The 27746-nt window shown below is 44.8% G+C and overlaps 1 protein-coding gene across 2 annotated transcripts in view; it reads right to left on the bottom strand.

Moving 5' to 3' along the window:
- Positions 1–4123: 4123 nt before the first annotated feature.
- Positions 4124–27746, bottom strand: part of COLEC12 (collectin subfamily member 12) — a 225110-nt gene continuing 201487 nt past the window's right edge. The window contains exons 9-10 of one of the 2 annotated variants that reach the window (XM_075533126.1): positions 18555–18700; positions 4124–7925 (exon numbers count right to left, since the gene is read on the bottom strand). In XM_075533126.1, the coding sequence (XP_075389241.1) occupies positions 7897–7925; positions 18555–18700 (175 nt within the window). In that variant the 3' untranslated portion in view covers positions 4124–7896. Of the gene's footprint in view, positions 7926–15209; positions 16542–18554; positions 18701–27746 lie in introns of those variants that run through there. The other variant, XM_075533127.1, reaches the window with a different exon arrangement.

A 27746-nucleotide genomic window follows, 5' to 3' on the forward strand; every position in this document is an offset into this window, starting at 1 on the left:
AGAATGCTACCAACAATAACAAAACACAACAGAGATAATTTTGGGAGAGGGGAAAAACCCAGAAAATATTAAAAACCAGATTAAGCTCAAAGTGTGTCAAAAGGGAGATCAAATAACATGGATTTAGCCATTCTAGTCAGATTTCATCCTAATCTACTATGATTAAATAGTAGATTAAGTAGTATCTCTACAATACTCTCTGTCTGGTAACCAGGTTATTTACATCCCTCACTTACAGTCAGAGAGGGATCACCTGAAGCTTATTCCATGTGTAGATCCTGTAAATGTATTTTGGGCTTCCACTGTCATCGACAGCTTCCTGCAAACCAGAATCTCAGTGTTAAGCTCTGGTACCATTCTCCCCTTCTCATTTGGATTATATCATTTATAATCCTTGGATCACAGATGTTGGTGTGCTTCTTCCATGTGGGCTTAGCTAGCTGCTTCTTTGAAAACAAGCCTTTAAGAGGACAGATGCTATTCTTTCTGATAACTAGGCACCAGTTTCTTCACTACACTTTGTTATAGCACCCCTATCTTTCATGTTATCTTCATAAGGGCATGTATGGAGCCAGGTCCATGTCATAAGAACTAATTATTCTTAGATTGGAGCTAGGATTAAGTGTGAACCCCAAATCCATTCCTAAATCTATTTACCTGTTGTTCCCCTAAGAGACATCAATGTTATTTTATGATAGAAAATCTTATCAATTATCTCCCTAGAGCATAAAGTCCTTCTGTTTATAGTGTCCTTGATTTAGTCCATGGTAATGCATTTACAACACAATTGAAAGGGAGATTAAACAAGTGTAGGTGAACTACAGATTACAATACATGGATCATTGACTTGCATAGATTAAGTCCTATTTACACAACAGTGGGAGTTGGCAGTCAAGCAAAATTTATAGTAATATACACTGACAATATCAGACACAGGTCTCAAGAATAATGCATATCTTAATAAAGCCAGTGGGGCACTGAAGTAGTAAGAAAATGTTAGCCCACCTACTGATAGATCAATACTCTTGGTATAGCTGTCCTCTGCTTCTTCACACTCCATGTCATTTTGCCCTTAACCCTCGGGTTGCAGGTGTGTTTGTACCTCCTTGATTTCTGTCCAGGGTCCTTTGTTAATCCATAACGCTGGTCACCCAACTCGTCTAGCCATAGTACGTGCCTGGGATGACGAGCGGCAACAGCACACTTTGTTAAGCACTTGGCTAAGTTTGAATTTACCTGGAGGTGTCTCTTTACCTATAGAAGCAGCAGGATTCTCTGCTTCTAAGAACCACCATGAAAACCCTTTATAGAGCATCAATCTACTCTGACATGGGGTGGCCAAGAGTCAGAATTGATTCGACAGCAACTGGCTTGGTTATTTTGGGGGATGGGATGGTTAAGGTTGTGTCCACGCTTCTCAGTGGCTTTATAGTTATGATGTAGAGATCTGTTAACAGCCAAACAATTTCAAAGGACTTTCCTAAGTGGCACGGTTTGTTTTAATATATGTGTAGACTCTTTGGAAAACTCACTTGCTTTTTGCTGGGTCTGGAACCTGCAACTAGCTCATCACCTGACCTCCCGATTCTCTGGACTTCTGCCAGTGGCCTGCCATACAGACTGTCGAATCTGGGAGTTGTCAGGAGCCTGCATCTTTCCTTTGGATCTTGAGCCCATTTGCTGTTGCAGTTCTTTCCCCACCCCTATTATTCTCTCTTTTAATTCTCTGGTTCAGTGACAGAGATAGAAGGTTTTTAGTCATCCTTTGTCTTAGGTTCTCTAGATGAGCAAAACCAGTGAGATATATATATATATATATATATATATATATATATATATATATATATATATATATATATCACACACACACACACACACACACACACACACAGAGAGAGAGAGAGAGAGAGAGATTTATTTATCTCAAGGAAATGGTAGAGACTGGCAAGTTCCAAGTCTGTGGTTGGATGTCAGGCTGGAGACTTCTCATGTAGTTGCAGGGACTGATGAACCTAAGATCACGTGGGGCTTCTCTTCTGTCCAAGCTTTTTGATGCATGTGGGGGATCACTGGGGAATGTCCAAGAGACCTAAACTCTGTCCCTGCTGGCTCTTCTTCCCAAAACCACTGAGGTATTTTATTATTTTTTCAATGTAAAGAAAAAATGTTTTTTTAAAAAAATATTCCATCCTACCTTTGTTCCTATTTTCTAGTTAATGATATCAACTCTATGTTGAATTCTTTAAGATCTTAATCTCTTAGGAGGTCAATACTTTCTCTCTCAATCCCCTGGCTGCTGAGGCAAAATTTCTTTGCTTTCAAGATATTGCGTCTGTTCTAACCTATTAAGAAAAAGCCTCTTAATTTGAAACTCACAGGTGAAAAATGGTTTGTTTGATTTCAATATACTTGCCTTCCTCCCAAGAACAGAACTGATGCAACCTTATTTGGGGGCTAAATCCTATTTCCCAAAGTGGGTGGGGATGCTGGAACAATCCAGAGTGCTGCATAAGCAGATACCTATACTTTATGCTGGTTATCAGCTTTTTTAGTAGGCCAGATAAGTTTGGGAACCTATGATGGTCTAAATAATTGTAAGATACTGTAGACTTGCCCTTATCTTACAAATTGCACGGGTTCGAAAGGGTATGATCTGCAAGGAGAAAACGTATATACAAAAGATACAGATAAAAGTTTGGCAGTAAGACACTCCAGGGCCCCGAGCTTTAATGAGGGATAGACTTAAATACTTTCCCTGCACACAGCCTGCAACATGTGTCAGATTACACACAGAGGGACAGTTCACAATTCAAAGGTTTACAAAGAAGCATGAACACATCAGCTAAGTTATTCACAGATGAGAGCGGAGGAGGAGACTGGGAACATGAAGTAACTGATAAGTTTGCAGACTGCTGTCTTCTGCAGCTTTAGTCAGGGAACAGGAGGCAAGTGTCCGTTTATCTCAGGTGGAGAGACAGGCCAGCCACTGCTTCATCAGCTCCCCTGGCTGAGCCATCAGCATCCTCCCTCGGGCTGTGAACCATGGAACGAGGTGGGCCTGTCCTGCTTGCCGAAGGAGTAAACAGCTTTTCCCTCCCAGATAATGAGGAAAAGGGAAACCACACAAGGAAGCAGAAGAGGAGCCTTGGACAATATCTCAAAATGCCGCTCCTGCATCCCCTCATCTGAGGAAACCAAGGCCCTGAGAGGTGAGCAGACGGCCCGAGACCACACTGGAGCTACAGAGGCGTCAGGGCTCTTCAGAGACTCCAGGGGAGGAGAAAGCCAGGTCTTCCTCCTGCAGAGCCGCTGCTTATCTAGTTAGCAGCCCAACAGGCACCGCCCTGCCACCAGGGCCCCTTTAGATGGAAGAAGGCTGAAATGAAAGAAGGAGGGGAAGGAGAAGCCAGTGTACGTGAACAAGGAGCTCTTGGTGACTCAAACCAATGATGGCAATCATTGTATTCCCAAAAAACTTGGGAGAAAGATGGAACTTTCTACTCCTGTAAGGAGTTATAGCCTCAGCAAGTCACAGAGGAAGTTCTGCTCTGTCCTGTAGGGTTGCTGAGGGTTGGCAATGGCAGTGGCAGTGATCCCTCAGAGGGAATGTCAACTGTGGAGAAGCGTCAGGAGACAGCGAATGGGAGGAATCCAGCTAGCTGCTTCCATTTCTTTGGTGTAGCAACTGTTCCATTCATCAGTGAACCCCCGACGGGAACGCCATTTGGCATGTGATGGAGTTCTATGAAGCTCCGTCCCAAACGTCCACGTGGAGGCAATCCTGTCCTGTGGAGGACCACCGCCCATGGAAACACTGCAACTAAAGTCACATCAGGCCTTAGTGAGCTGCTGGCACCTCCGACCCTTTGCTTGCCTTTCTCATTTGGTTTAAAATGAATTACTTTGCTTTTTCTATTCCCTGTAGAAGTGAGAGATGTATGTAATTATTATAGTAATAATTTAAGGAGATGGTAATTAAAAAGATTTATAATAGTAGAATAAGTGAAGAGTGAGTTGGGAATTAAGATTTTTATGATTGTAATATGATTTGATTTAGCGTCCATGTTATTCAGAATGGAAGCACACAAATAGCTTGTAATTTATTTTAATATTTTTATAAATCATTTTATTGGGGCTCATACATCTCTTATCAGAATCCATACATACATCACGTAAAGGACCCTTATACATTCGTTGCCTTCATCATTCTCAAAATTCACCTTCCGCTTGTGTTCCTGGAATCAGCTCGTTTTCCTTTTTTCTCAAGTAGCTTGTAATTTATTTTAATATTTTTATAAATCATTTTATTGGGGCTCATACATCTCTTATCAGAATCCATACATACATCACGTAAAGGACCCTTATACATTCGTTGCCTTCATCATTCTCAAAATTCACCTTCCGCTTGTGTTCCTGGAATCAGCTCGTTTTCCTTTTTTCTCAAGTAGCTTGTAATTTTAGGCTAGAGAACAGGAATGCTTGTTCCTGTTCCCGAATAAGACAGGAGCTTGTTCTTTTGAAATTATTTTTAAAAATGCAGTCTTTGTCAGGTATCATTCACAGAAGCTTCCCCTCTGCCTCCCTGCCCTCTTCTTCTTCAGCTTCTGTGAATGCTTCGGCTTTGGTTTTGTTGACATTGGACTCTTCTGGTGCAGACCTCTTAGGGAGAGGCTGGAATCAGATCTGAAGGCCGACATTGGTCTTGGCATGCGTGACTTGACATAGGTGTATTCTCAGAAAGAAAGCATGGACTTAGGTAGGTAGCCAAGGGGCACTTCAGGGGGGGGTCCCCTTGGATATATGTGAAGTTTTAGTATAAAATGATCATCGTTCTTGTAGAGCTTCAATTAAGTGGTATTTGAGAGAACCTGAAATCGAGAGTATTTTATAAAATTGGTACCAACTTTGGAGGACAAAAAAGTTTCTTTTAATATGGTATTGTCTAAATGGAGGCATAGCGAACAAGTTATTATCATCACAAAAGACAAAATCAAGCAAGTGCTCTGACATATGTCACGTGGTAATTTTATATACCCTGACCACGATGGAGGAAGATTAGCCATTGCTGTTGTGGTTAGGTGCCACCACGTTGGCCCTGACCCATATGAACCCTGTGCCCAACAGAATGAAACTCTGCTTGGCTTGTGCCCTCCTCACAGTTGCTCCTGTGGTTGAGCCCAGTGTTGCAGCCACTGTGTCAGTCCATCTCCTGGAGGTCTCCCTCTTCTTCACTACCCTTCTACTTTACCAAGCCCGATGTCCTTCTCCAGAGACTGGTCTCCTCTGATAATATGTCCAACGTGAGACAAAGTCTTACCATCCTTGCCTCTAAGGAGCGCTCTGGCAAAACTTTTCATACATGGGAGTCATAAAATATTTATTCTTTTGTGATTGAGTTTACTCAGTAAAATGTAGTATAATGTCATCAAGCCCATCCATGTTGCATCCGTCTAGACTTTCTTTTACTGGCTGCGTAGTATTCCATTGCAGGGCTGTAGCAGATTTTGTCTTCTATTCCTCTGTGGATGGGGATGTAGGTTCCCACCTGTTGGTTCTTGTAAATAGTGCAGCAATCAATGTTAGTGTACAAGTCTCTATCTGCTCTGATGTTTTGGGCACATACTTGAGGGTGGGATTGCGGGGTCACAGGGGAGTTCTGATTTTATCGTGTCGAGAAACCACTACAGTGTTTTGCACAACACCGTACTCATTTGCATGCTAGCCAGCGATGGCGAAGGGTTCCAATTCCCCCACACCCCACTAATGTGCATTATTATTTTCCATCTTAGCCATCCTGATGGTTAGTGATGTTCTGCATCTTTTCATATGTTCAGTGTCATTTGAATGTCCTCTTAGGTGAAGATTGTCCAACGATCTTATCCTTCTATCCGCCCATCTGCCTATCATTCACCAGTGACTATTATTTGCCCGACCACAAAGGAAGAGCAAAAATCCCCCGATCTTAAAGTTATTCAAATTCATCTTGGGTAGATAAGATTTATATACATAAAAAATTCGAAAGTTATAATTTGCCTGTTCTGGATTATGTAATATTTTTTCTTCTGTCCAAAGTCTATTAGTGGTTGCCAGCGATGGGAGGGAAGGGGCAATGAGTCACTGCTTGGTGGTGGTGGTGGTGGTGGTGGTGGGGGAGGGTTGGATTACTGAGTTCCTCTAAGGGTGATGAAATAAGTTCAAATCAGACAGTGGTAAAAGTTGTGCAACACAATGAATGTCATCAATGCCACTGAATTGTACACAGGAAAATGTTAAACCATCAATTTTGTTATGTAGTAATGCCTTTTCTGAAGATTTTAGGTTGCTGTCTGTTGTTGTTATGGATTCTCCATCCAGAGAACTCCACTTAATATTTTTTGAAGGATGACCTTGTTTTTACAAATTCCTTTAGTTTTTCCTTACGTGAGAATGATTTCATCTCTCCTCATATTTGAGAAATATTTTTGCTGGAAATTGGCTTCTTAGTTGATAGGTTTTTTCTTCCAAAATTTTGAGTCTACCTTCTTGTCTGTACGTTTTGATACAGAAATCTGAAACTATTCTAATTGGTTAGATTTTATATGTGATTCTTTTTCCCCGTGCTGCTCTCAGGATGATTTCCTCTTCTTTGATGTTGGGAGATTTAATTTATAATGTGTCATGGTGATTTTCTTTTGGGATCAATTCTTTTTTTAGGGTGGGGGTTATCAATTCTTTTGGAGTTCTTTGTGCTTCTTGAATCATTATTTCATGTTCTGTCATAATATTGGGAAAATCTTCCTTTAATACTTTGTCAACTATTTTTCTCTGTAATTGATATTTCTTCTTTCTGCTCTGAGATACTTAAATGTATCTTTCTCCTTTTGATCGTTTCCTATAGAATTCATAGGTTTTCTTAGTTTGTTTTTTTAGGTTGTTTCTATGTCTTACTCTTCTTGGATTTTTATCTTGAGAGATTTGTCTTCTAGATCACTGATTGATTCCATTGCTTCAACCCTTTTGTTTTGTTCTTTCAAAGTGTCATTCAGTTCTAACACGTTAATGTTTGCCTTTTAAATTTCTCTTTGTAGTTGTTGAATTATTTCTAGCTTTTTGCATATTTTGCCAGAATGGACTTTAGGAGCATTCCTGAGTTCCTTTATAATCTGTGTATTTTTTTTCTTTCTTTTAAATTTTTCCTGCAGTCACTTAAAGTAAATGGAGAGGATTCCTGGACTTCTTCTCCAGGAGTTCCTCTGGACCCACATCTGAATGTGTTAATCAGGTTGTTTTCTCCTGTTTCCCCAGTGCGCACAGGTGGGTGCTGTTTTTGAGACATCCGGTGTGTTTGTTTGTCTCTGGGTGTAAAGCAGTCCCCGTGCACTTGTTGTGGAACCCGGGTGGATGGCCAGGCAGTTTGGCACCAACCTACCCACCACAGGAGCCAGAGGCAAAACTGATTAACTGTTGCCTCCATCAAAGCCTGGTTCGGAGGCTGGCTCCCAAGTTTCCAGAACATACCCGACAGTGGTTGGCCAGACTAACACCTAAGGTTAGTTCAACCGGCCAATCTGTAACGAACACAGCAAGTTGTTCTCTGATAGCCAGTGGAAAGAACACATCAGAGAGAGACAGGGTGCAGCAGCATCACTCTCAGGTCCCCACGTCACAACGAAATGCATTGCTATTGAGATGATTCTTCTGCACACCAACCCTCGACGACAGTGTCCATCTAACTGCCCCAGAGTTTCAAAAGCTGACATCTTCATGAAAGCACACAATCCCATCTTTCTCCTTCAGAGCAGCAGGTGAGTGTGAACCACTGGCAATTTGGTTCACAGCCGAACTTGACCACCGCGCCACCAAGCTTCCTTTTCTCCCCATCATCCACTTCCTAATGTGCCAATGTTCTCGATGATCTCAGGACTTGTTCGAGGTGAACGGGAGGTCTGTTGTGAAGAGAGAGATGAGAGACTGAAGTTTGCCACCTATTTAAATAAGTCCCCCAAACAGAAAGCAGTTGTCAAACCGGAGCTTACTTGACTCCTAAGCCCATGCTCCTATCACCTTAACATCAGTAATTATCAGGGAAACCCGAGACATGTCTGTGTATTCTGGATTCTAGGATGGGTTTTCCAACGCTACCGCCGGCCATCATGGCGCTGGGATCCAAATGGACTTTGCTCCTTGATTATGAAGAGCTTGGTCTTGTGCTTTTTATCTATGGGATACAAATGAGGAATTCCATATCATCTTCCCAGTCCTGTTAGGAAGAGAGCGGGTGCTCCATTGAATCCTTGTAGCCATGAAACATAAAATACCCTGCACAACTCCGAGGTTGTCAGCCAGGGGGTCCCTGCAAGATCACAGGAGACAGCTTGGGTGGGTGGGGGTAGCAGCTAGGTGGCCAGAAGCTCAAATCCCAGCTCTTGAAAAATTGTTTGACCCATCAGATCTTCCATATCCTCACGTTAAAGGTTGGAGATAATACATTTATGTCATGTTCTTAACTCAAAGTGAGTGCTCTAAGTTTAATTATTATAGAATTCTTATTGTGTCTAACAAAACACCTTTGCTCGATGGCATAAGAGTTGATTTCTGAGCATCTCATCATGCCCTGCAGCTTCCGGGCATGATTTAATGGGTCAAGGGCAACACGAGGTGATTAGTGAATACAATGAGATCTGTCTGGCACCAAACATTGGAAGATTGGCCAAATGTTTTCCTTCTATCCCTGGCCAGGAGGATGTAATCATGACCCTTTGGTTAAGACCTTTATTTATTTTTTAAATTTAATTTTTAATTAATCATTTTATTGGGGCTCTTACAGCTCTTATAACAACCCATATACCAATTGTACCAAGGATATTTTTACATGTTGTCATCATCATTTTCAAAACATTTTCTTTCTACTTGAGCCCTTGGTATCAGCTCTTTTTCCCCCCTCCCTCCCACTCTCATAAATCCCTGATTAATTATATATTATTATTGTTATTTTTGTATCTTACACAATCTGCTCTCCCCCTTCACCCACATTTCTGTTATTCATCCCTCTCGGTGGGTAGATGTGATATATTCATTATTGTGATCGGTTAAGAGCCTTTAGTGACGTGGATTGATTGGAAGATTGACTGGAGGGATTGTTGGAAGAAATCTCACCCCTGGTAGTCAACTCCTGCCTACATTGCATGGGTGACCCCCACCCTGCAAACTTGGGGTGATGTATCTTTGGAGGAAGGTTGGGATACAGCTCTGCCTCTCGCATGCAGAACAGGACTCAGATACTCACAAGACTCATTCATTGAAAAATTGGAAAACCACAGACTCAACCTCTGGAGAATTAAAGTTGGTTTCCTTAAGGCTGGACTTGTGCCCATCTGGTGTAGCTGGACATGCTATGTGCACGTCTTTGAACAGGCCTCTAGGGTGAGAATGGATGGACAAGTGGGGAAAAAGCCTTTCAACGTCTGCTCTGTAAGTTATGAAGTAAATATGATGCCGTGCCACTAAGGGATGCTTCCCAGAAAATGGAACCATCGTCCAGTGAAACCACTTCTTTTTTTTTTTCTTGAGTGAGTGAGTGAGAGTGAGTGGGAGAGTGAAAGAGTGAGTGAGTGAGTGAGAGAGTGAGAGAGTGAGTGAGAGTGAGTCAGAGAGTGAGTGAGAGAGTGAGTGAGTGAGAGAGTGAGTGAGTGAGTGAGTGAGAGTCGAAACCACTTCTTAAAAGTTTCCCTGTACTTGTAAAATAATTGAGTATAACAGCAAAAAAAAAAGATGCACCCCATCGCACTGCCATTTAAAAAAGACTTCTAAAGCAGTTTCCTAAAGGCCATAAATCAGCAAATAGAATGAATCTGCTTTAATGTCTAGTTTTACTCTGTCTTCAATTCATTTTGGTTTTTCTTTGAAAACTACCGTTAAATATATGATTTCATTCATTTCTCCTGCTTGACTTCTCTTGCTCTTATTTTTTTAAAACGTTTTATTAGGGGCTCATACAACTCATCACAATCCATACATACATCAATTGTGTAAAGCACATCTGTACAGTCATTGCCCTCATCATTTTCAAAGCATTTGCTCTCCACTTAAGCCCTTGGCATCAGGTCCTCTTTTTCCCCCCTCCCTCTCTGCTCCCCCCTCCATCATGAGCCCTTGATAATTTATAAATTCTTATTTTGTCATATCTTTCCCTGTCCGACGTCTCCCTTGACCCCCTTTTCTGTTGTCTGTCCCCCAGGGAGGAGGTCACATGTAAAACCTTGTAATCAGTACCCTCTTTCCAACTCACTCACCCTCTACCCTCCCAGTATCACCACTCACACCCCTGGTCCTGAAGGTATCATCCACCCTGGATTCCCTGTGCCTCCAGCTCCTATATGCACCAGTGTACATCCTCTGGTTTAGTCAGACTTGCAAGGTAGAATTCAGATCATGATAGTGGCGGTTGGGGTTGGAGGGGGGAAGGGAAGCATTTAGGAACTAGAGGAAAGCTGTATTCTTCATTGGCGCAACATGCTCTTATTTTTTATATTTGGTGATTTACTAACCAAATTTCTTAATTCAGTCATTTGGAAGCTTCTCAATGAATCTGTAAAATTATCAAAGTCCATCTTTTCTTGTGTATTACCAAACACTTGGTGTATGGGATGGGCATAGAGGAAGGAGTTTGGCCTACCTTTGGCACACATCTGTTGAGAAAGGACTTAAGGAAGGGGAATCGGGTGGTGGAGTATGGGGGTGTGAGAGGCATGGAGGAAATGGCAGGTGGTTTGTAAGGTAGTTGGGAGCCCTGGTAGTGCAGTGGGTGGAAGCATTGGGCTGTTAACTACAAGGTCAGTGGTTCAAATTCACCAGCCCACTCCATGGTATGAAGATGAGGCTGTCTGCTCCTGTCAAGATTTACAGTCTCAGAAACCTTTTTGGGGGTTGCTGAGTGAGATTTTACTATAAGGCAGGGGGAAGTAAGGATGCACAGGGCTGCCATAGAAGAAAAGGCTGGGGACACAGCAGGCACAGTTTCACCAAGGACTGGCTCACCCCTGCATCTGTGTCCAGCAGGACTGGGATTTGAGGAAGGAAGAATGTACAACTGGATCATATACACGGTTTTGGAAGAGACTGTTTCAACAATGTGGAACATGGCTAAGTCCTCAACCCGTGCCTCGGTTTCTCCATTTCTAGATTAGGATAATAGGTTTGCATTTTGAAAAGATAATATCTGTAAAGATGACACATGGGTATTATGAGTTAACCTGCCTTACTTTTTTCTAGATTGGTTTTACCCTTTGAGGGGAAAAAAAATCCCTATGCTTGGCAGTTTCCTGATTTATGCAGCGTCCTACTTCCTTAAACATATTTCTCTTTTTGCTAATGGGAACAGCTATTGCTACTTGTTGTCTGCTTCAGCACACACTTAAAACATTGGGAGAAGTAGGGAGGGAGGATGATGACCATTGATCACCAATAGCCAATCACAGTTTTAAAGCCCCCTTGTGCACTAGTTTTTTCCTTAGCCATTACAAGAGAAAAACATTCCCATATTTTCCTAAAAACGTTTCTCTCCAAAGTAGTATCAGATGCCAGTAGGTGCACAGAAACCTGCTGCTTCATAAATAGCTCGACACAGAGTACACTGGACATCTTAGAATGTACGCTATTCGCCTGACTGGGCTCAGTGTCATTAAGAAAGGCCTACAGAACACTGGAACTGTTTTGAAGCTGAGGCCTGAATTCTAAGGTCTCGCCAGTGATGATGTCACTCAAGAAATCTTACCATCTCCCTGCGTCTTGGCGCCACCTCTGAAGAATGGAGGGTTGTAAGAGCTGCTTCACTGGGTTGTTACATGAGGCGAGTCCCTGGTCGAATCTGAGTGAAGCACTTGTGTTACAAACAAAACGCTGCTGCCAACGAGTTGATCTGGACTCACCATAACCTTGTGGGGCAGAGAATTGCCTCAATGGACTCCAAAGGTGGAACTCTAGAAACGCACACTACCTCTCTCTCCCTGGTAGGTTCAAATGAACAACCTAGTAGCCAAGAGCTTAATCACTGTCCCACCAGATCTCCTTCAAGCACTAGTGTAGTGGCAGAAAAATAATGAGGACACCGTTGTTGTTAGGTCCAGGAGGGGAACCACCACACGTGCTGAAGTTACTAGCATCATTGTGTGTGTGTGTGTGTGTGCGCGCGTGTGGTAAATAATAGAAACTGTTATTATACAACAATATCCGATTGTAAAGCTATTGTTTCTCAACCTATGCTTCCCCTAGATCTATAAACTTAAAAAATGTATTACCGAATTAGGTGAAGGTTTACAAAGTAGATCCTAGTTTTTTTGTTTTTTTTTTTTAATTATAAGGTTTTTAATAAGTTTTTTTTCTCTTTTCTTCTTTTACATTTTATTAGGGACTCAAACAACTCTTACCACAATCCATACATATACATACATCAATTGTATAAAGCACATCCATACATTCCCTGCCCCAATCATTCTCAAGGCATTTGCTCTCCACTTAAGCCCCTTGCATCAGGTCCTCTTTTTTCCACCCCCTCCCTCCCCATTCCCCCCTCCCTCATATGCCCTTGGTAATTTATACCTCGTTATTTTGTCATATCTTGCCCTATCCGGAGTCTCCCTTCCCCCCTTCTCTGCTGTCCCTCTCCCAGGGAAGAGGTCACATGTGGATCCTTGTAATCAGTTCCCCCTTTCCAACCCACTCACCCTCCACTCTCCCAGCATCGTCCCTCACACCCTTGGTCCTGAAGTTATCATCCACCCTGGATTCCCTGTACCTCCAACCCTCATATGTACCAGTGTACAGCCTCTGTCCTATCCAGCCCTGCAAGGTAGAATTCGGATCATGGTAGTTGGGGGGAGGAAGCATCCAGAATCTGGGGGAAAGCTGTGTTCTTCATCGATACTACCTCACACCCTAATTAACCCATCTCCTCTCCTAAACCCCTCTATGAGGGGATCTCCATTGGCCGACACTTGGGCCTTGGGTCTCCACTCTGCACTTCCCCCTTCATTTAATATGATATATATATACATATGTACACATACATATATACATATACACATATATACACATACATACACACACTTATATCTTTTTTTTTTTTTGCATGATGCCTTATACCTGGTCCCTTGGGCACCTCGTGATCGCACTGGCCGGTGTGCTTCTTCCATGTGGGCTTATTTGCTTCTGAGCTAGATGGCCGCTTGTTCACCTTCAAGCCTTTAAGACCCCAGACACTATCTCTTTTGATAGCCGGGCACCATCAGCTTTCTTCACCACATTTGCTTATGCACCCATTTGTCTTCAGCGATCCTATCATGGAGGTGTGCAGTCAATGATATGACTTTTTGTTCTTTGATGCCTGGTAACTGATCCCTTTGGGACCACTCGATCACACAGGCTGGTGTGTTCTTCCATGTGGACTTTGTTGCTTCTGAGCTAGATGGTCGCTTGTTTATCTTCAAGCCTTTAAGACCCCAGTCACTATCTCTTTTGATAGCCGGGCACCATCCGCTTTCTTCACCACATTTACTTGTTCACCCACTTTGGCTCCAGCCGTTGTGTTGGGAGAGTGAGCATCATAGAGTTCCAATTTAATAAAAGAAGGTATTCATGCATTGAGGGAGTGTTTGAGTAGAGGCCCAAGGGTAGATCCTAGTTTTATATCAACTCATACACATTCTGATTCAACTCACTACTGCAATCTCAGTCTTCCATCAGTCATCCCACTTCCTTTATGTGCTTCCTGTTTCCATGTCTCCACATGCCCTCACCCTCTGAACACCGTCCGTGGGTAAATGCTGTGCTTTTTATTTTAAATGGTTGCTTAGTCTAACTTGGAGGCAAGTTCATTTCCAGACAGGAAGGGTAAGTGTCAGAGTCTCAGGGGTCCCGCCAGGCTCTAAACAGATTGGTCTCAATTCTGATTAAGCATTCTGTACCACATTCTTCCCTCACTGTATCCAGGGCCTTTTTAAAAAAATCATTTTATTATATTAGGGGTTCAGACAACTCTTATCACAATCCATACATACATCAATTGTGTAAAGCACATCTGTACATTCATTGTCCAGGGTCTTTTAACATGACCATTTTCAGAGCAATGAGTTGTGGTAGTCTAGCACCATCTTGTTCTTCCAGCCTCAGGGCTGTTACTCATGTTTGCCTGATCCATTAGTTCACTGACCTCCTTGTTTCCATCCGTCTTTTGATTTTCCGCATTCTCCTTTTCACCGGATGGGGAAAGACCAACGGCAGCACCTCAGATGGCTGCTCACGAGCATATAAGGCCTGTTGCTGCTTCCCAAAGGCAGGGATGGAGACGTGGTCTCATGAACTGTTATGCTAACTGACCTTGGTATTCCCCAAGCTTACAGTCCTGATCCCCCAGGCCGAGAACCTCATTCCCTCAAGGTGATTGGTTATGCCTAAGAAGCTGGTGAAGAACACCGAGAGCATCACTGGGGTCAAACACCACAATTGTGTAGGTGGTGCAGGACTGGGCAGTGGTTCGTTCTGTCATGAACAGGGATGCTGAGTCAGAACCCACTCAACAGCACCTAACACCAACAGGAAGTTTTCATAACTTTGCCAACGGTAGGCTCCACCACATTCATGGATTTATTTGTCGCCAAGGTAGTTACACATCTACAAATGTCCTCTGTCAAATCTAGATGTATAGTCCTGGGTAGATTCCCTCTTTCTCCCACACCTGTTCGACCTGAGTGTCTATCCAAGTACTAGAGGATCACCAGTATTGCAGAATTGGGTGTATTGCGTCTGCTGCCTGAACTCTTGTATATCTCCCGATGTCTTTTCTGCCTCCATCATTTTTTGTGGGGTGCAACTTCCCTCTTACTATATATTGCCTTCCCTGTTACCCTAGGTGAAAGTTGTTTTTAACCTTATAGCCCATGACTTTCCCTCCCTCCTGAAGACAAAGCGTGACACTTGAAAAATAGGAAGAGGGTTAAAAGTAAGATTGAGCTTAGTCCACAAAAGTTGAGCCTGAAGAAGTATTGGAATCGGTAGCCCCCCTTGTATGTCATGGTTTCAACCATTTAGGTGCAGGTAACAATGGGTCCTGCAGCCCAACTAAGTTCTTCGAATTGGACAGCAGGGAAGACAGGTGCTGAGGAAATGACCTTTCCTTGGCTGTGGCCATGGCCTGGACACTGACCAGAGGCAAAACAGAGTCCACGCAGCTATAGTCTGAAATTCAAACTCATTCTTTATTTTGTTACCATTTGATTCGAGCTAGGTAGCAGCACTTGCCTGGGGAGTTTCTTGGGAGGGGAGGAGGAGCCTGGATGGAGAGCTGATCTTTGAGCATCAGTCACAGCTAATGTCTATTTTCAATGCATTTCACTTTAGATTTTTTTTCAATGGCAAGTCAAAGAGTAGAAGGAAGATGGGCTCAGAGAATCTTTGTAAGGGTCCAAACCAGGGGCCAGAATGTGTTCTTGCATTTCATAATGTCTGTGCCTTGCAACTTTTGAAACCTGACTTACAGAACCACACTCTAGGGTGCTATGATACTGTATTTTCCTGACAGTTAACGTAAGCTCTGGTCTGGGTCTGACCCCAAGTATACTCAGAGTGCAATAGGGAAACAGATTCTTTGAGATTGCCAGATTCAAGTAATCTGGTCCTCTCTGCACCTGACTCCTCCAAGATGAAGTAAAAGCACCTCCTCAACTTGACCATGTTTTCCGGGGCTGGCCAGGCACACATCCAGAGCCCTGGTTGGTATTGTGCTTACTGTCTGCATAGCTGAGCCATGCGTGTGCTTAAGGCATGACCTACACTGGAAAAATTTGCAGAGATATTTCTAGACAGTTCAAGTGATTTGACTCCTCTGAGGAAATGATACATTAAAATAGCCACGCACACAATATATTTAATTACTTTTTAAAACCACAACTGAAAAAATTCTCTGCCTTTGGGTATAATGCAATCTGATAAGAAACCCTATTTCTTAGTACCATTATGTTTTTCTTTGGTTCCATGTATTAGATGGATAAAATGGAAAAAAAGGGAAAGATTGTAAAAAGAAAATAATTTGTACAAAAATACAAAGTTTTAAAAGCTCTTTAAGTATATTTCATATTACTAAGAGTTGGACTATATATCTGTATGTCTGTATATTTTTCCTACATTGGGGATTTTTAGAAATGGAAGGTACTGTTTACCCAGTGATATGTTTTAGTTCTTCTGATAGCTCAACAGCCAATGACAGTCCTTTCCAGATTAGAGCATTCCATACTTTGGAAGGTAGAACTTGCAGAATTGGAATGGTTACTGGCTGACAAAAATGTGTTTGAGTCAGTCCATCTGTATACTGATCATCGGCATATCATGCTGGGAGGACTATTTCACTCCCAAGTCCTTGGGTAATAAACACTGCTGTCAGTATTTTCAGTACTTGGTTTTCAGTGCTTTTCTTCAATGTGACGAGAAAAGAGTAGCCTCTGGTTTGGGTAGCCATCTGAGACTTTGCTCATGTCATTGCTTCACAGCTCATTATAATGCAGATGACAGTGCTAAAACAGAGGGGGGGGGGAAGATGGGCATCATTAATTCCTTAATAAAAACAATTTGCAATTCAAAAACAGAATATGTGCTTTTATAGGAAGATCCTACAACACATCATTCAACAATGCTTAGTTGATTTTCCAAATGTGTTAGAAAGTCTTATTTATATTAAGCAAAAGCCTGAGAAGGATGAGCGTTACTTTGCCTCGTGTACTTTGGATATGTTATCAGGAAAGACTGTTGATTTTAGGTGCTGACAAGCGGATCCAACTCGTAGCAGCCCATGTTCAACAGAATGAAACACTGCCTGGTCCTGCGGCAGCCGCACAATTGTTATGTGTGAATCCAGGATGGCAGCCCCCCTGTCAGTCCATCTCGTTGAGGGTCTGTCTCTTTTTTCACTGCCCCTCCACCAAGCATGATGACCTTGTATCAGGGACTGGTCTCTCCTGATACATGTCCAAACTATGTGAGATGACGTCTTACCATACTCGCTTCTAAGGAGCATTCTAGCTGTACTTCTTCTATTTATCTATTTTGGGAGAGACTTAACCAACAGCAGCAACAAACCTTCACACCGATCCCATTGATCCTGGCTGCCAGTGACCACACTGGACAGAGTAGCGCTGCCCCTGTGACCTTCAAGGCTATAAATCTTTATGGGGACAGAAAGCCTCAATTTCCTCCGACAGGGTGGCTGGAGGTTTCTAACAGCAACCTGATGCATAATGTCCTACAGCCCCAAGGCTCCTCAGTAGCAATTAGTGCCTGGAGATGGACATCATGCTTGGTAAGAGTCTGCAGAAAGGAGGCCGAGCCTCCATGAGATGGACTGGCACAGTGGTTCCCACATCGCAACAGCCATCGTGAGGGTGGCACAGGGCCGGGCAGTGTCTCAGTACTGCCGTGATGGCGCCTAACAACATGGTTCACTTTGAAGGGAAATATTCTGAGGAAGCCTCGTCCCCGATCAAATCCCAAACGGTCAAGTTACAAAGATGGGTCAGTTGTCAATATCAACTGTAATTTCTTATTTAGACATCTGTGTCCCTCGCTCCCCAACTCTCAACTGACCAGGATGCGAGGGCCTTGTGCATCTTGAGGCCTCCAGCCTTTGGCCCAGAGTCTGATATATGAAACGTGTCCCAAAGGTGTCTATGGATAACTCATCCCAGTTGGAGAATTTATGTCCCAGTTACTTCCAATAAAACCAGAGCAAACCCTACTTGAGGTTTTTGTTTACCATAGCTTTTAAAAACAACTGCTATGCGATATAATCCACACAAGCATACTATTCAATGGTTCCTAGTATATTCACAGAGTTGTGTAACTTAGAACTAAACTATCTAATCAAATTTTAGAACATTCTAGCACCTCCCTCGAACAATCCCCCCCAACAAAACACAAACAAACTTCAAAACCTGCCACCCATTAGCACTCATTCATCATTCTGCCCTAAACATACCGTAAACTTTAAAAGGCTAGTTCTGGTGAAGCAAACTCAGATGAGAGTCACGTATTAAATGAAGTTTCTGATAGAAATCTTTTGAAGTCAAGAACAGCTCCTGCAAGCCTCTTAGGAGTATGAGCTTGGACGGGGCACAGACAACATCCATCCATTATCTAGCGCAGCACCTGTCATATCAGATGCTCAGTAAATGCAGGTGGAATCGCATGCCTGGCCACCTGCACCATCTGCGCGTGGAACTCGATGACTCATGCATGTTCTGGTCCACATTTTAAAGAACAATGAACTGACAATATCAATACGGTATTGACCAGGGCCAATTAGCCTAACATTTGAGCACTTCCTCTACTGTCGGCATGGTTGTGCTTCAATTAAATGAACTCTGACGTCCTCTGTGAAAATGATATTGTTATCATTCCAATGAGCCCGGTAAGTGGAAGGACCAGGACTGGAACCCAGAGTTCGTTGCAGCGCTTGAAAGCTTGTACCAGTCACCACTTCCTCGACAGGGACATAGCTCTCAGCTGCCTCTGGGTGAAATCCTACTGCTCACCTGGCTCTCGGACTTTTTCGCAAATGAAGTTATTGATGTCTTCGCAATGGAAGTCGTTCCACTGCCCGGCGTAAATCAGCCCAGCGCAGTCCTCTCCTGGCCCGTGGCCATGGCCCCAGTTATCTGGTTGTCCAGCTTTCCAGTTTCTTTCAACAAAAGAGGAACGGAGTGTTACTGGCACAGCGCAACAGACATTTCCTTAAACTCAGGAGCAGAAAGCAATAGCTAATCATAGTAGAAAGCAAATGTTTTCAGAATGAAGAGGGAAACAAATGTGTAGATGTGCTGGACACACAAAAGATGCATGCATGGATTGTGATAAGAGTTGTACGAGCCCCCAATAAAATGATTTTTAAAACTACATAATAATATAAAAAGAAGTATATAATATAATAATAACAATAATAAAAAAGGCCCAAACTGAAGCAGGCCATTTGCTCTAGGATAAAAATGGGTTATTTAAGCGTATTCTTATGTACTGTTTATTCCGAATAAGCAGCAGAGAGCTCTTTTGCAGAGAGGAGCTCCCCTGAAAGGTCCTGCCTGGGTCAGGGAGTTCATGTGGAGTAGAATGCAGCATCTTATTGCGGCTTGTAAGCTTTACCGCAGTGGCACCAACTCACTGAGCTGCTGTCTCCCAAGGCTAAGGGAGCGGAGCCTTTTCCAACAGTTACAGGGATGATAAGCTTTTATTATTAGTAATAGTATTTTAAAAAGGTAAGACATATGACAAACGTCTCTCCCTTTAATCATCGAAAGTGCACCCTTCAGTGACATTGATTCCATTGACCACATTGTGAAACTACCATTATGCATTTTCAAAGGGTTTATTTTTTTACCACAGACACTCAGTACCCATTCAGAAGTACTCTACCCTTCCTCCCATAGCTCCTAGAAGCCATCAATAAGCTTCTCTCGGAATTTGTGTATTCTGGATATTTAAGTGGGATCCTATGACATTTGTCTTTGACTGATTTCTCTCTGCCATTGAGCCAACTCTGACAGACAGAGACCGTGCAGGACAGAGCAGAACTGCCCTTGATGGTGTCCAAGACTATAACTCTTTTCAGGAGCGCACTGCCTTGCCTTTCTCCCGCAGAGCAGCTGGCGGCTTTGACTTGCTGCCCCGTGGTTAGCAGCCCAGTGGGTAACTGCTGTGAGACCATTGCGCCACGCTTGAATGATTTATTTCCACACGCTGTTTTAAAGGCTCATTCATGATGTAGCAGGCATCAGAATCTCCTTTTTCTTGGCTGAATAGTACTCTATTGCACACGCACGCGCACACAGTTTTTCTATTCATTTGTTGAACAGTGGGTTTGTGTCCACCATTTGGTTATCATGATTGGCGCTGGAATGAACACCGGTGTACATAAACCTGTTTCACACTCTGCTTTAAACTCTCTCGGGTATACACCCTGGCATGAAATTTCTGGGTCACATAGTAAAGACCCGTCAAACTGCTTCCTATATCAGATATACCATTTTACAGTCCCACAAGGACTGCACAAATATTTCCACTTTCCACATCTTCGCCAAAACCTGTCATTTTTCTGTTAATAGCCAGTTTAAGTGGGTGAGGTCGTATCTCCTTATGCTTCCAATTTACACTTTCCGGAAGACTCCTGATGATGAGCAGCTTTTCATGTGCTTGCTGGCCTTTTGATTGGTTTTGACATATGGCCACTCAAGTCCTCTGCCCATTTTTAAGCACACTGGTTTGCTTGTCTTTTTGTTGTTGAGTTACAGGGGTTCTTGCTTTTTTCTGGACACTAACCCCTATCAGTTATATCATTTCTTAGTACTTTCTCCCATTTTCCAGGTTGCATGTTCACACTCTTGGTCATGTCCCCCGGTGCACGACAGTTTTACATTTTGATGGAAGTCCAATTGATCTAGTTTGTTTTTGTTGCTTGTGCTTTTGGGGTCATGAGGAAGAATCCCTCATCACACACGAGGCCGTCCAAGTCTTATCCCTCGAGTTTCTTCTAAGACTTACATGATTTTACCCCTTACATTTAGGTCACTGAGCAGCTGAAGTTATTTTTCATAAATGGTGTGAGGTGTAGACTCGTGTTCAGTTCGTTTGGATGTGGAGATGTAGTTGTCCCAGCAATCAATTATAGAAGAGACTATTCCTTGCCCACTAAATGGATTTAGGAACTTGTTGAAAATCAAAATGCATTGGCTGATTTCTGAACTGGAAGCAACCCAGCACCTGACCCCGAGATAGGAAATCAGGCTCGGCTCCTGCCTGAGAAGACTTAATCCTGACCATTTTAGGCAGCTGGCGTCTTGAATGTGCATCATGTTTTTCTGGGGGCGGGGTGGTGGTCAGGGGTGACAGTCTTTTGAAAAGTGATTTTCACTGTCCTGGCCTACAGGAGGCACTGCATTCGCCCGGTGCGCTCTTATTAACTTGGGAAGCATCCGGGACCTGCCGTTTTTTGCTGTTTTTGCTCAGGTTGTCCTCAGCTACCACGCTCTCTCATGCTGGAGGGACACTGTAGTGCCGGCCAGCTCCGCTGGAACGCAGCCGGGTGCTTGTTTGGAGAAAAACCATCTGAAGGAGGACAGCAGGGTGGGAGGTCCAAGGAAAGGCTCACAAGTGACGTTTTGAAGAAGACACGGTGTCCCACATTTTAGGGACCTGCGACAAGCCACAGAGCACATTCCCTGGCTGCCTAGCTGTTGTGGGCCTGGGACACAGCCTGCAGCTTGAGAGGAGCTTGGGGAGCCCAATCAGGAACAGTCTTAGAAGTGGTCCCCACTCCCAGGGCACACCGCTGCCGGCCTGCTAGTCAGCCAATCCATTGCAAGCTTGGTAAGGGGAAGGCCGTCCCCCTCGAGCCTTCCCCCAGTTGCGATGGCAACCTAGGAACTGGTAGCGTGGGGGTGGGGTAGACGGTGGGTCTATCTTCTCTAGTTTCAAACTTTTCTCCTTGACAGCCTTCCGGTACCAGCCCTGCATTCCACAGCTGGTTCTCTCTGGGCACGCGGCAGGAGGCAGCGAGACGGAGGGAGGCGTGCACGGATAGAGTCCCAACTTCCTCCTGTGTGCCTAAGGGAGGAAGGTGGTGCTGACCCAGTGCTAGGATGGACCACGAGATGCGACGGGCAGGCTCCTGGAGAAAAGTTCTAGTGCATGTTCGGAAGGTTTGGGAGCCTGAGCCCCTCCTCACCACTCTGAAGAGGTGCAGAAGCGGGTGTGAAGGCGGCTGCGCTATTTCTGCCTCTGCAGCCTGCTCCTCTGGGGACACTGCGGTGGTGCTGCGGTGGCTACCGGGGCGGGTCAGTGTAGCTGGATGAAGCCCTTCGAGGGGGTCTTGTTTCTATCCAGAGCCTGAGCGGTCAGCCACCGCCGAGTCGCGCAGGGGAAATGGGCGCTTTGGGCCAGCAGCTTCTCGAAGGCACTGGTGGCATCAATGTGCGCGCTCACGATGGCTGGGCGATTGTTCAGGGCAGCGAAAGTCCCGGCGTCCGCGGTTGAGTTGGCCCGGAAGCATACGGGCCATGTGGAGAGAGAACTCACCGCCCGGGTAGCAGTCTGCGTAGGTGGTCTCGTGAAGTTGTTCTTGCCTCTCGCTGGTGCACTTGAACAGCCAGTCGAAGGTCTGGTTCTTCAAGCGCTCTGGATCGCGGCCGCATGCCACCTGCTCTAGCAGGTCAAAGAGGGGGAGGGGGATATGGCCAGGGCCTTGGGGAACTGTACCCGAGTTGCCTGGCTACCCGGGCAGCTGTGGGACCTGCTCTGCTTCGCGTCGCTCTCTGCTGAGCCCACCATAGAGGTCGGCCAAGCCGATCTGCGGGCCCAGGCCCCCCCCTTGGGTGCCGGGCGCTGCAAGACCGGTGCTAAGAGCTCAGCGTAGCAGAGGAAGCTGCGGGCTTCCTGCGGGGCGTAGGGGCTCCGGGTGGCCCTGCGGCACGTGCGGCGTGGACTTCCACAGGTAGATGCAGCGCTCGAAGTTGCCGGAATCCGTGTACACAGTGCCCTGGTAGCAGAAATAGGTGGTGTCGGGTAGCCAGGGGTCCTGGAGGCGCTTGCGCATCTGCGCATCTCCTGGCGATCTAGGACGCGCGCCTAGCAGGGGTAGTCAACGAGCAGCTGCGCGGCCTCCGGCTCGACCAGATACGCGCCCCGCCCCGTGACGCAGCGCAACCGGTGTGTCGCTAGTGTTTCACGGTGCCCAGGTGGCGCCCATCGAGGCGCCCAGGCTGGTGGGAGCGGATTTCGTAGGCATCAACCCCGTTTAGTTCTCGAGGCTGGCTGGCGCCGAGCCTGCACCTCTCCATCGGCCACATTGGCGGGTTACTCTACTAGGTTAAGCACAGCCATGGCTCTCCAGGCGGTGTGGCAGCTCAGCAGCCCGCGGCGGCGGCAGGATCTCCAGGCGGTCGGACTCTGCGCAGTGGCGCAACGTCGGCGCAGGGGGCTCCTGGCTCCAGCAGGAAGCCGGGGATTGGCGGTGGTCCCTGTAGCAGGAATCCTCGGGCGCTCCTGGCCATGTGTTGTCCACCACTAGCGCACCACCTGGGGGGGGGGGGAGCGGAGGGCGCCGGGCAGGTGGTGAGCGGACGCGATGTGGTTCGCTGAGTGTGTGCAGCGCGGCAGGTTGCCCACCGCGCCCAGGTGCCCCCACACGAAACGTGCGCCTTCCGTGGCAGGCTTGAGCGTGGCCTCCGCGCTGGCGCTGCACCAGCCCACCAGGAAACTATCAGGCAGCGGACAGCAGCATCGCAGCGCAGGTCACCCCGCCCGCCCCACCTCTAGTTCCTCCTGGCTCTGGCCGCTCCACAGCTTTAGAAGCAGCTACAGCTTGCGGGCGCCATCGTGGGGAGCTTCATACATGTGCGATGGTGCGGGTGAGGCCATGTCTGGCGCGCTGGGGCACACCAGAGCCCCCAGGGGCCAACCACAGCCCTTATTGTCTCCTCCACCTTCATCTTAGGGTTTTGCAAATAAGAACTGATTTTTCCCCTTTTTCTTCTTTTTATAGAATTGCTTTGGCTATTTGGCCCCTTCACAGTAACATGTGAATTTGAGGATTGGTCTTTCCGTTTCTGGAGAAAAAGTTGATGGCTGACTTAAAAAAATTAGGTGGGGGTTTACATGTGATATCATTTCTGCATCCAACAACCTATCAATCCCCCCAGTAGCTTTCCCTCTCCCCTTTCCTCCCATCTCCCTCATCAAGGGTACTATCTTCCCCTTTGCCAAGTTAACACCTGCCAACTTGTCACACACACACGCACACACACACACGCACACACACGTGCACACACACACACACGCACGCTTAATAAAATGCTACAAATCGTGTTATTAGGGTCTGTCAAGTAGGTCCTGACGCACAGTGACTTTAATGCACAACCAAACAAAACACTGCGTGGTTCGTCCTCACAACTGTTTGGTTTGAGTCCATTTTTGGAGCACCGTGTCAATCCACCTCATCAAGGGTCTTCCTCCTTATTGATCTTCCACTTTATCAACCATGGTGTCTTTTTCTAGGTACAAGTCTCTCCAAAGTGTGTTAGATTAAGTCTCCCAGTTCTCAATGCCAAGAAGCCTTCTGGCTGTACTTTCTCTAAGACAGTACGATATTCTTTGCCAGCACCGTAACTCAAATGCATGAATTGGCCTTTTTTCTTTCTTACTCATTACCCAGCTTTCACAAGCATACCTTGGCTTGGCTCGGGCTCACCTTAATCCACATAGCAACAGCTTGACTCTTTAACACTTTACAGAGGCCTTGTGCAGCCGATTTGCCCAATGCAACAGTTCATTTGATTTTTAAAATGATTATTTTTTACCAAAAGTCTTATTGGCATACAATTCACATATCATACAATCCAATAAACGCATCAAGGAAAGTTGTACAGTCATCACCATACTCAGTTTTAGAACATTTTTCTTCAATCTTGTCTTCGTTGTTATTAGCGTCTCTGCCTTACCCCCAAGGAACTATTAATCTGGTTACTGTCTCTACAGGTTTACTTATCCTGGATTCATGCCACGTGATTTCCTGACTGCTGCTTCCGCGAGAGTTGATTGTGAATCAAGTTAAATGAGATCCTCAACAACCTCAATCCTTTGCCATTGACCAAGATGTTGGCTATGGGACCAGTCAGGATTTTTGTTTTCTTTACACTGAGTTATAATCCATACTGGAGCCTATAGGGTTTGACCTCCATCAGCAAATGCGTTAAGTTCTCTTCCCTTGACACAAACAAGTCTGTGTCATCTGCACATCACAGGTTGTTAATGAGCCTTCCCTCAATCCTGAAGCTAGATACCTCTTCCTACCACCCAGCCTCTTGGATGATTTGCTCAGTATCCTGAGTGAGTGAGTATGGTGAAAGGCTACAACCCTAATGCCCACCTCTTCTAGTCAACTGTGCAGTCTTTCTTTGTTGTCTCCACAGAAGTGTTAACGTAGTCCCTATTTGTTATTGGAAAGAAGTTATTTGTGATGAAGAAACTGTTGGTCATAAAATGCTGTCACTCAAACGCCAGCTTCGTTTCTATTACCAGGCCATATTTTATAATTATCGATCCTTCTTCTTTGTTTCCACCTTCTGCATTCAAATTGCCAATAATTATCAATGCATCTTGATCGCATGTTTGATCAACTTTACACTAAAGAAGTTGTAGGATTCTTCCACTTATTTGTCACTGGCTTCAGTGGATAGTGCATACATTTGAATAATAACTGTATGAACTGGTTTTCCTTGAAGGTGCACAGATATTATCCTGCTATAGAGAACACTGTACTTCAAGACAGATCTTGAAATGTTCTTACAAAATCATAAAAACCTTTATTAAACAAAAAATAAGGATGTGAAGCTATTGTTTTGTGATCTATCCTCCATTTAGATCTAGCCACGTCGGAAGGTCCGTGCTCCATCTCGCTCACCCTTCCCTGAAGGATTCTGTCCTTTTCAATTCATCCATGTCAAATAGAAGCTCAAGGGACTCGGATAGTGGCCCTTTACAATTTTCTTTGATTGGGGCCCAAAAGACCCTTAAAGGGACAACATCAGGACTATGGGGAGATGGAAGAGGGTTTCCAATGACAGTGTCTTGTAGGACTGTCCTTCCTATCAAAGAAGGAGCAAGCGGGGCGGTTGTTGTGATGGGAAAACATTCTTCTATGCAGTTTTCCTAGCCTTTTTCTTACCAATACAGTTTTCCATTTCATGAACACTTTTGTAAGTTCCTGTGATCATCCTGGGTGCTTCAAGAAAATAGAACAAGATTACTCCTTTGGAATCCCCCCAAACAGTTGCCATAATTAATCTCTTCTGATCTGATGTCTCAGTTTTGCATTTACCTGGCCCAGCTGATCCAGACGCCACTAATTCATTGACTGGACATTGTTTTAAGGAATCCTAAAGAAGATTAAGACAAGTTCATGATGAGAGAACTTATCTTCAGCCGCCTACTGATCTCAGAGACATATTTGAACAAGTTTGACTTGGAATAAGCCCATGCATGTAGAACTGGCACCCTAGTAGCAATACTTCTTGTGTACACACACGCACACACACACACACACACACACACACATAAATATTGTGAGAACCCAGAGGGATCCTTGTTTATATCTTGCCTTTAATAAGTCAGAGAGTCACAAAGAGGAAGTGAGAGATCCTGGACAGACATCGACAAGAACTTGAAGTTATAAACAATTGGTTAGGGTTGTCTGGCTGTGTTGGAGATGACTTGATTGCTTTAGAAAGAAATGGCAATTTCATCTTACTGACTCATCCATTTCACTGTCCTTTGTGGGAGTGAGACCCTTACAAACTTTCTTCAGGATGAGTTCATTTGGGGTTTGCTAATTTGGATGCTGCTGCTCAGAGCAGCTCTTTGGCAGGTTTAGTCACACGGATTCTGTTTCAATGCAGTAAATTCGTTGTCTTTTCAGACTCGGTTCTTGGAAGCAAAATCTTTTCTGAAAGTCAGGTTCTTGCACAGAAATTTGAGGTTACTGACTGAGAACACACAGAAGGTCTGAGCTTCTGAAGGAGGAGGCACTTGCCATAAGGATGGCTCACCGCCTCGGGCCGCCAGGGATATGACCTCACGTCTTTTGACACTCAGACCAGAAAAACTCACGGGCAGTGGGAAAGGACAGTTAAAGGGTGGGGAAACGAGACGGAAACGGGCTGCCCTCCCTCCATGAAGTAGGATACTTTTGGATTTTTAAGAAAAACAAAGTGAGTTTGTATAAGCAAATCTGTCAATGAAAAGATCATCTAGAGAAGTGGTTCTCAACCTTTCTAGTGCCGTGGCCCTTTAACACAGTGCCTTGTGTGGTGGTGACCCCTCAACCATCAAATTATTTTCGTTGCTACTTTGTAACTGTCATTTTGCTACTGTTAGGAGTTGGGGGACCCCTGTGACAGGGTCGTTTGACCTCCCCAAAGGAGTGGCAACCCACAGGTTGAGAATTGCTGACCTAGAGGAAACCATCAACCTGTGAGAGCCATCATGGATAGACACTCAGATTGAGTTAGAAACACTCCACGCACGCACTCAACAGGTAGCCACGGGCACCTATGGCGTGACAGACAGACCGCTCCGTGATTGCAACACAGCAAGAATGCCCCTGCTCTCAGGGACCGTCCCTAGCAGACGATCATCAAGTCGTGTGGGATGATCACAGTGAAGCTAGGGAAAGGTGATGCTGGCAGGAAAGAGTTATAAATAATGAGAAGTTTAGGGCCTGCTTACTTTCACATAGAGGAGCCCTGGTGATGTAGTGGTTACATTTTGGGCTGTCATCCACATGGTTGGCAGTTCGAAACCACCAACAGCTCTGAGGGAGAAAGACTGGGTTTTCTACTCTTCATAAGCAGAATCTTGGGAACCCACTGGGGATTGCTATGAATCAGCTGAGTCAGCACTGACTATAGCAGTGAGTTCATTTTTTGGTTACTTTCACATACAGTCTTTTTTCTATTTCTGCTCATTTTGCACAACTCCTCAGGAAATGCGACAGAGATGTCTGAGCACTTTGATCTTAGCATGTATGTTTCATTCACTTCTGTCCGTAACTGGAGACACAGCTCCATTTGATTTTGTGTACTGAATTTGAAAACTATGGTCCCGGAATGGATGATGATGGGACACTTGATATCTTAAACTTCGGTTAACTGGAAACTATAACGATGACTTCTGCTAGGAAA

Source organism: Tenrec ecaudatus, chromosome 15 (genome assembly GCF_050624435.1).
Source record: "Tenrec ecaudatus isolate mTenEca1 chromosome 15, mTenEca1.hap1, whole genome shotgun sequence".
Classification (NCBI taxonomy): domain Eukaryota; kingdom Metazoa; phylum Chordata; class Mammalia; order Afrosoricida; family Tenrecidae; genus Tenrec; species Tenrec ecaudatus.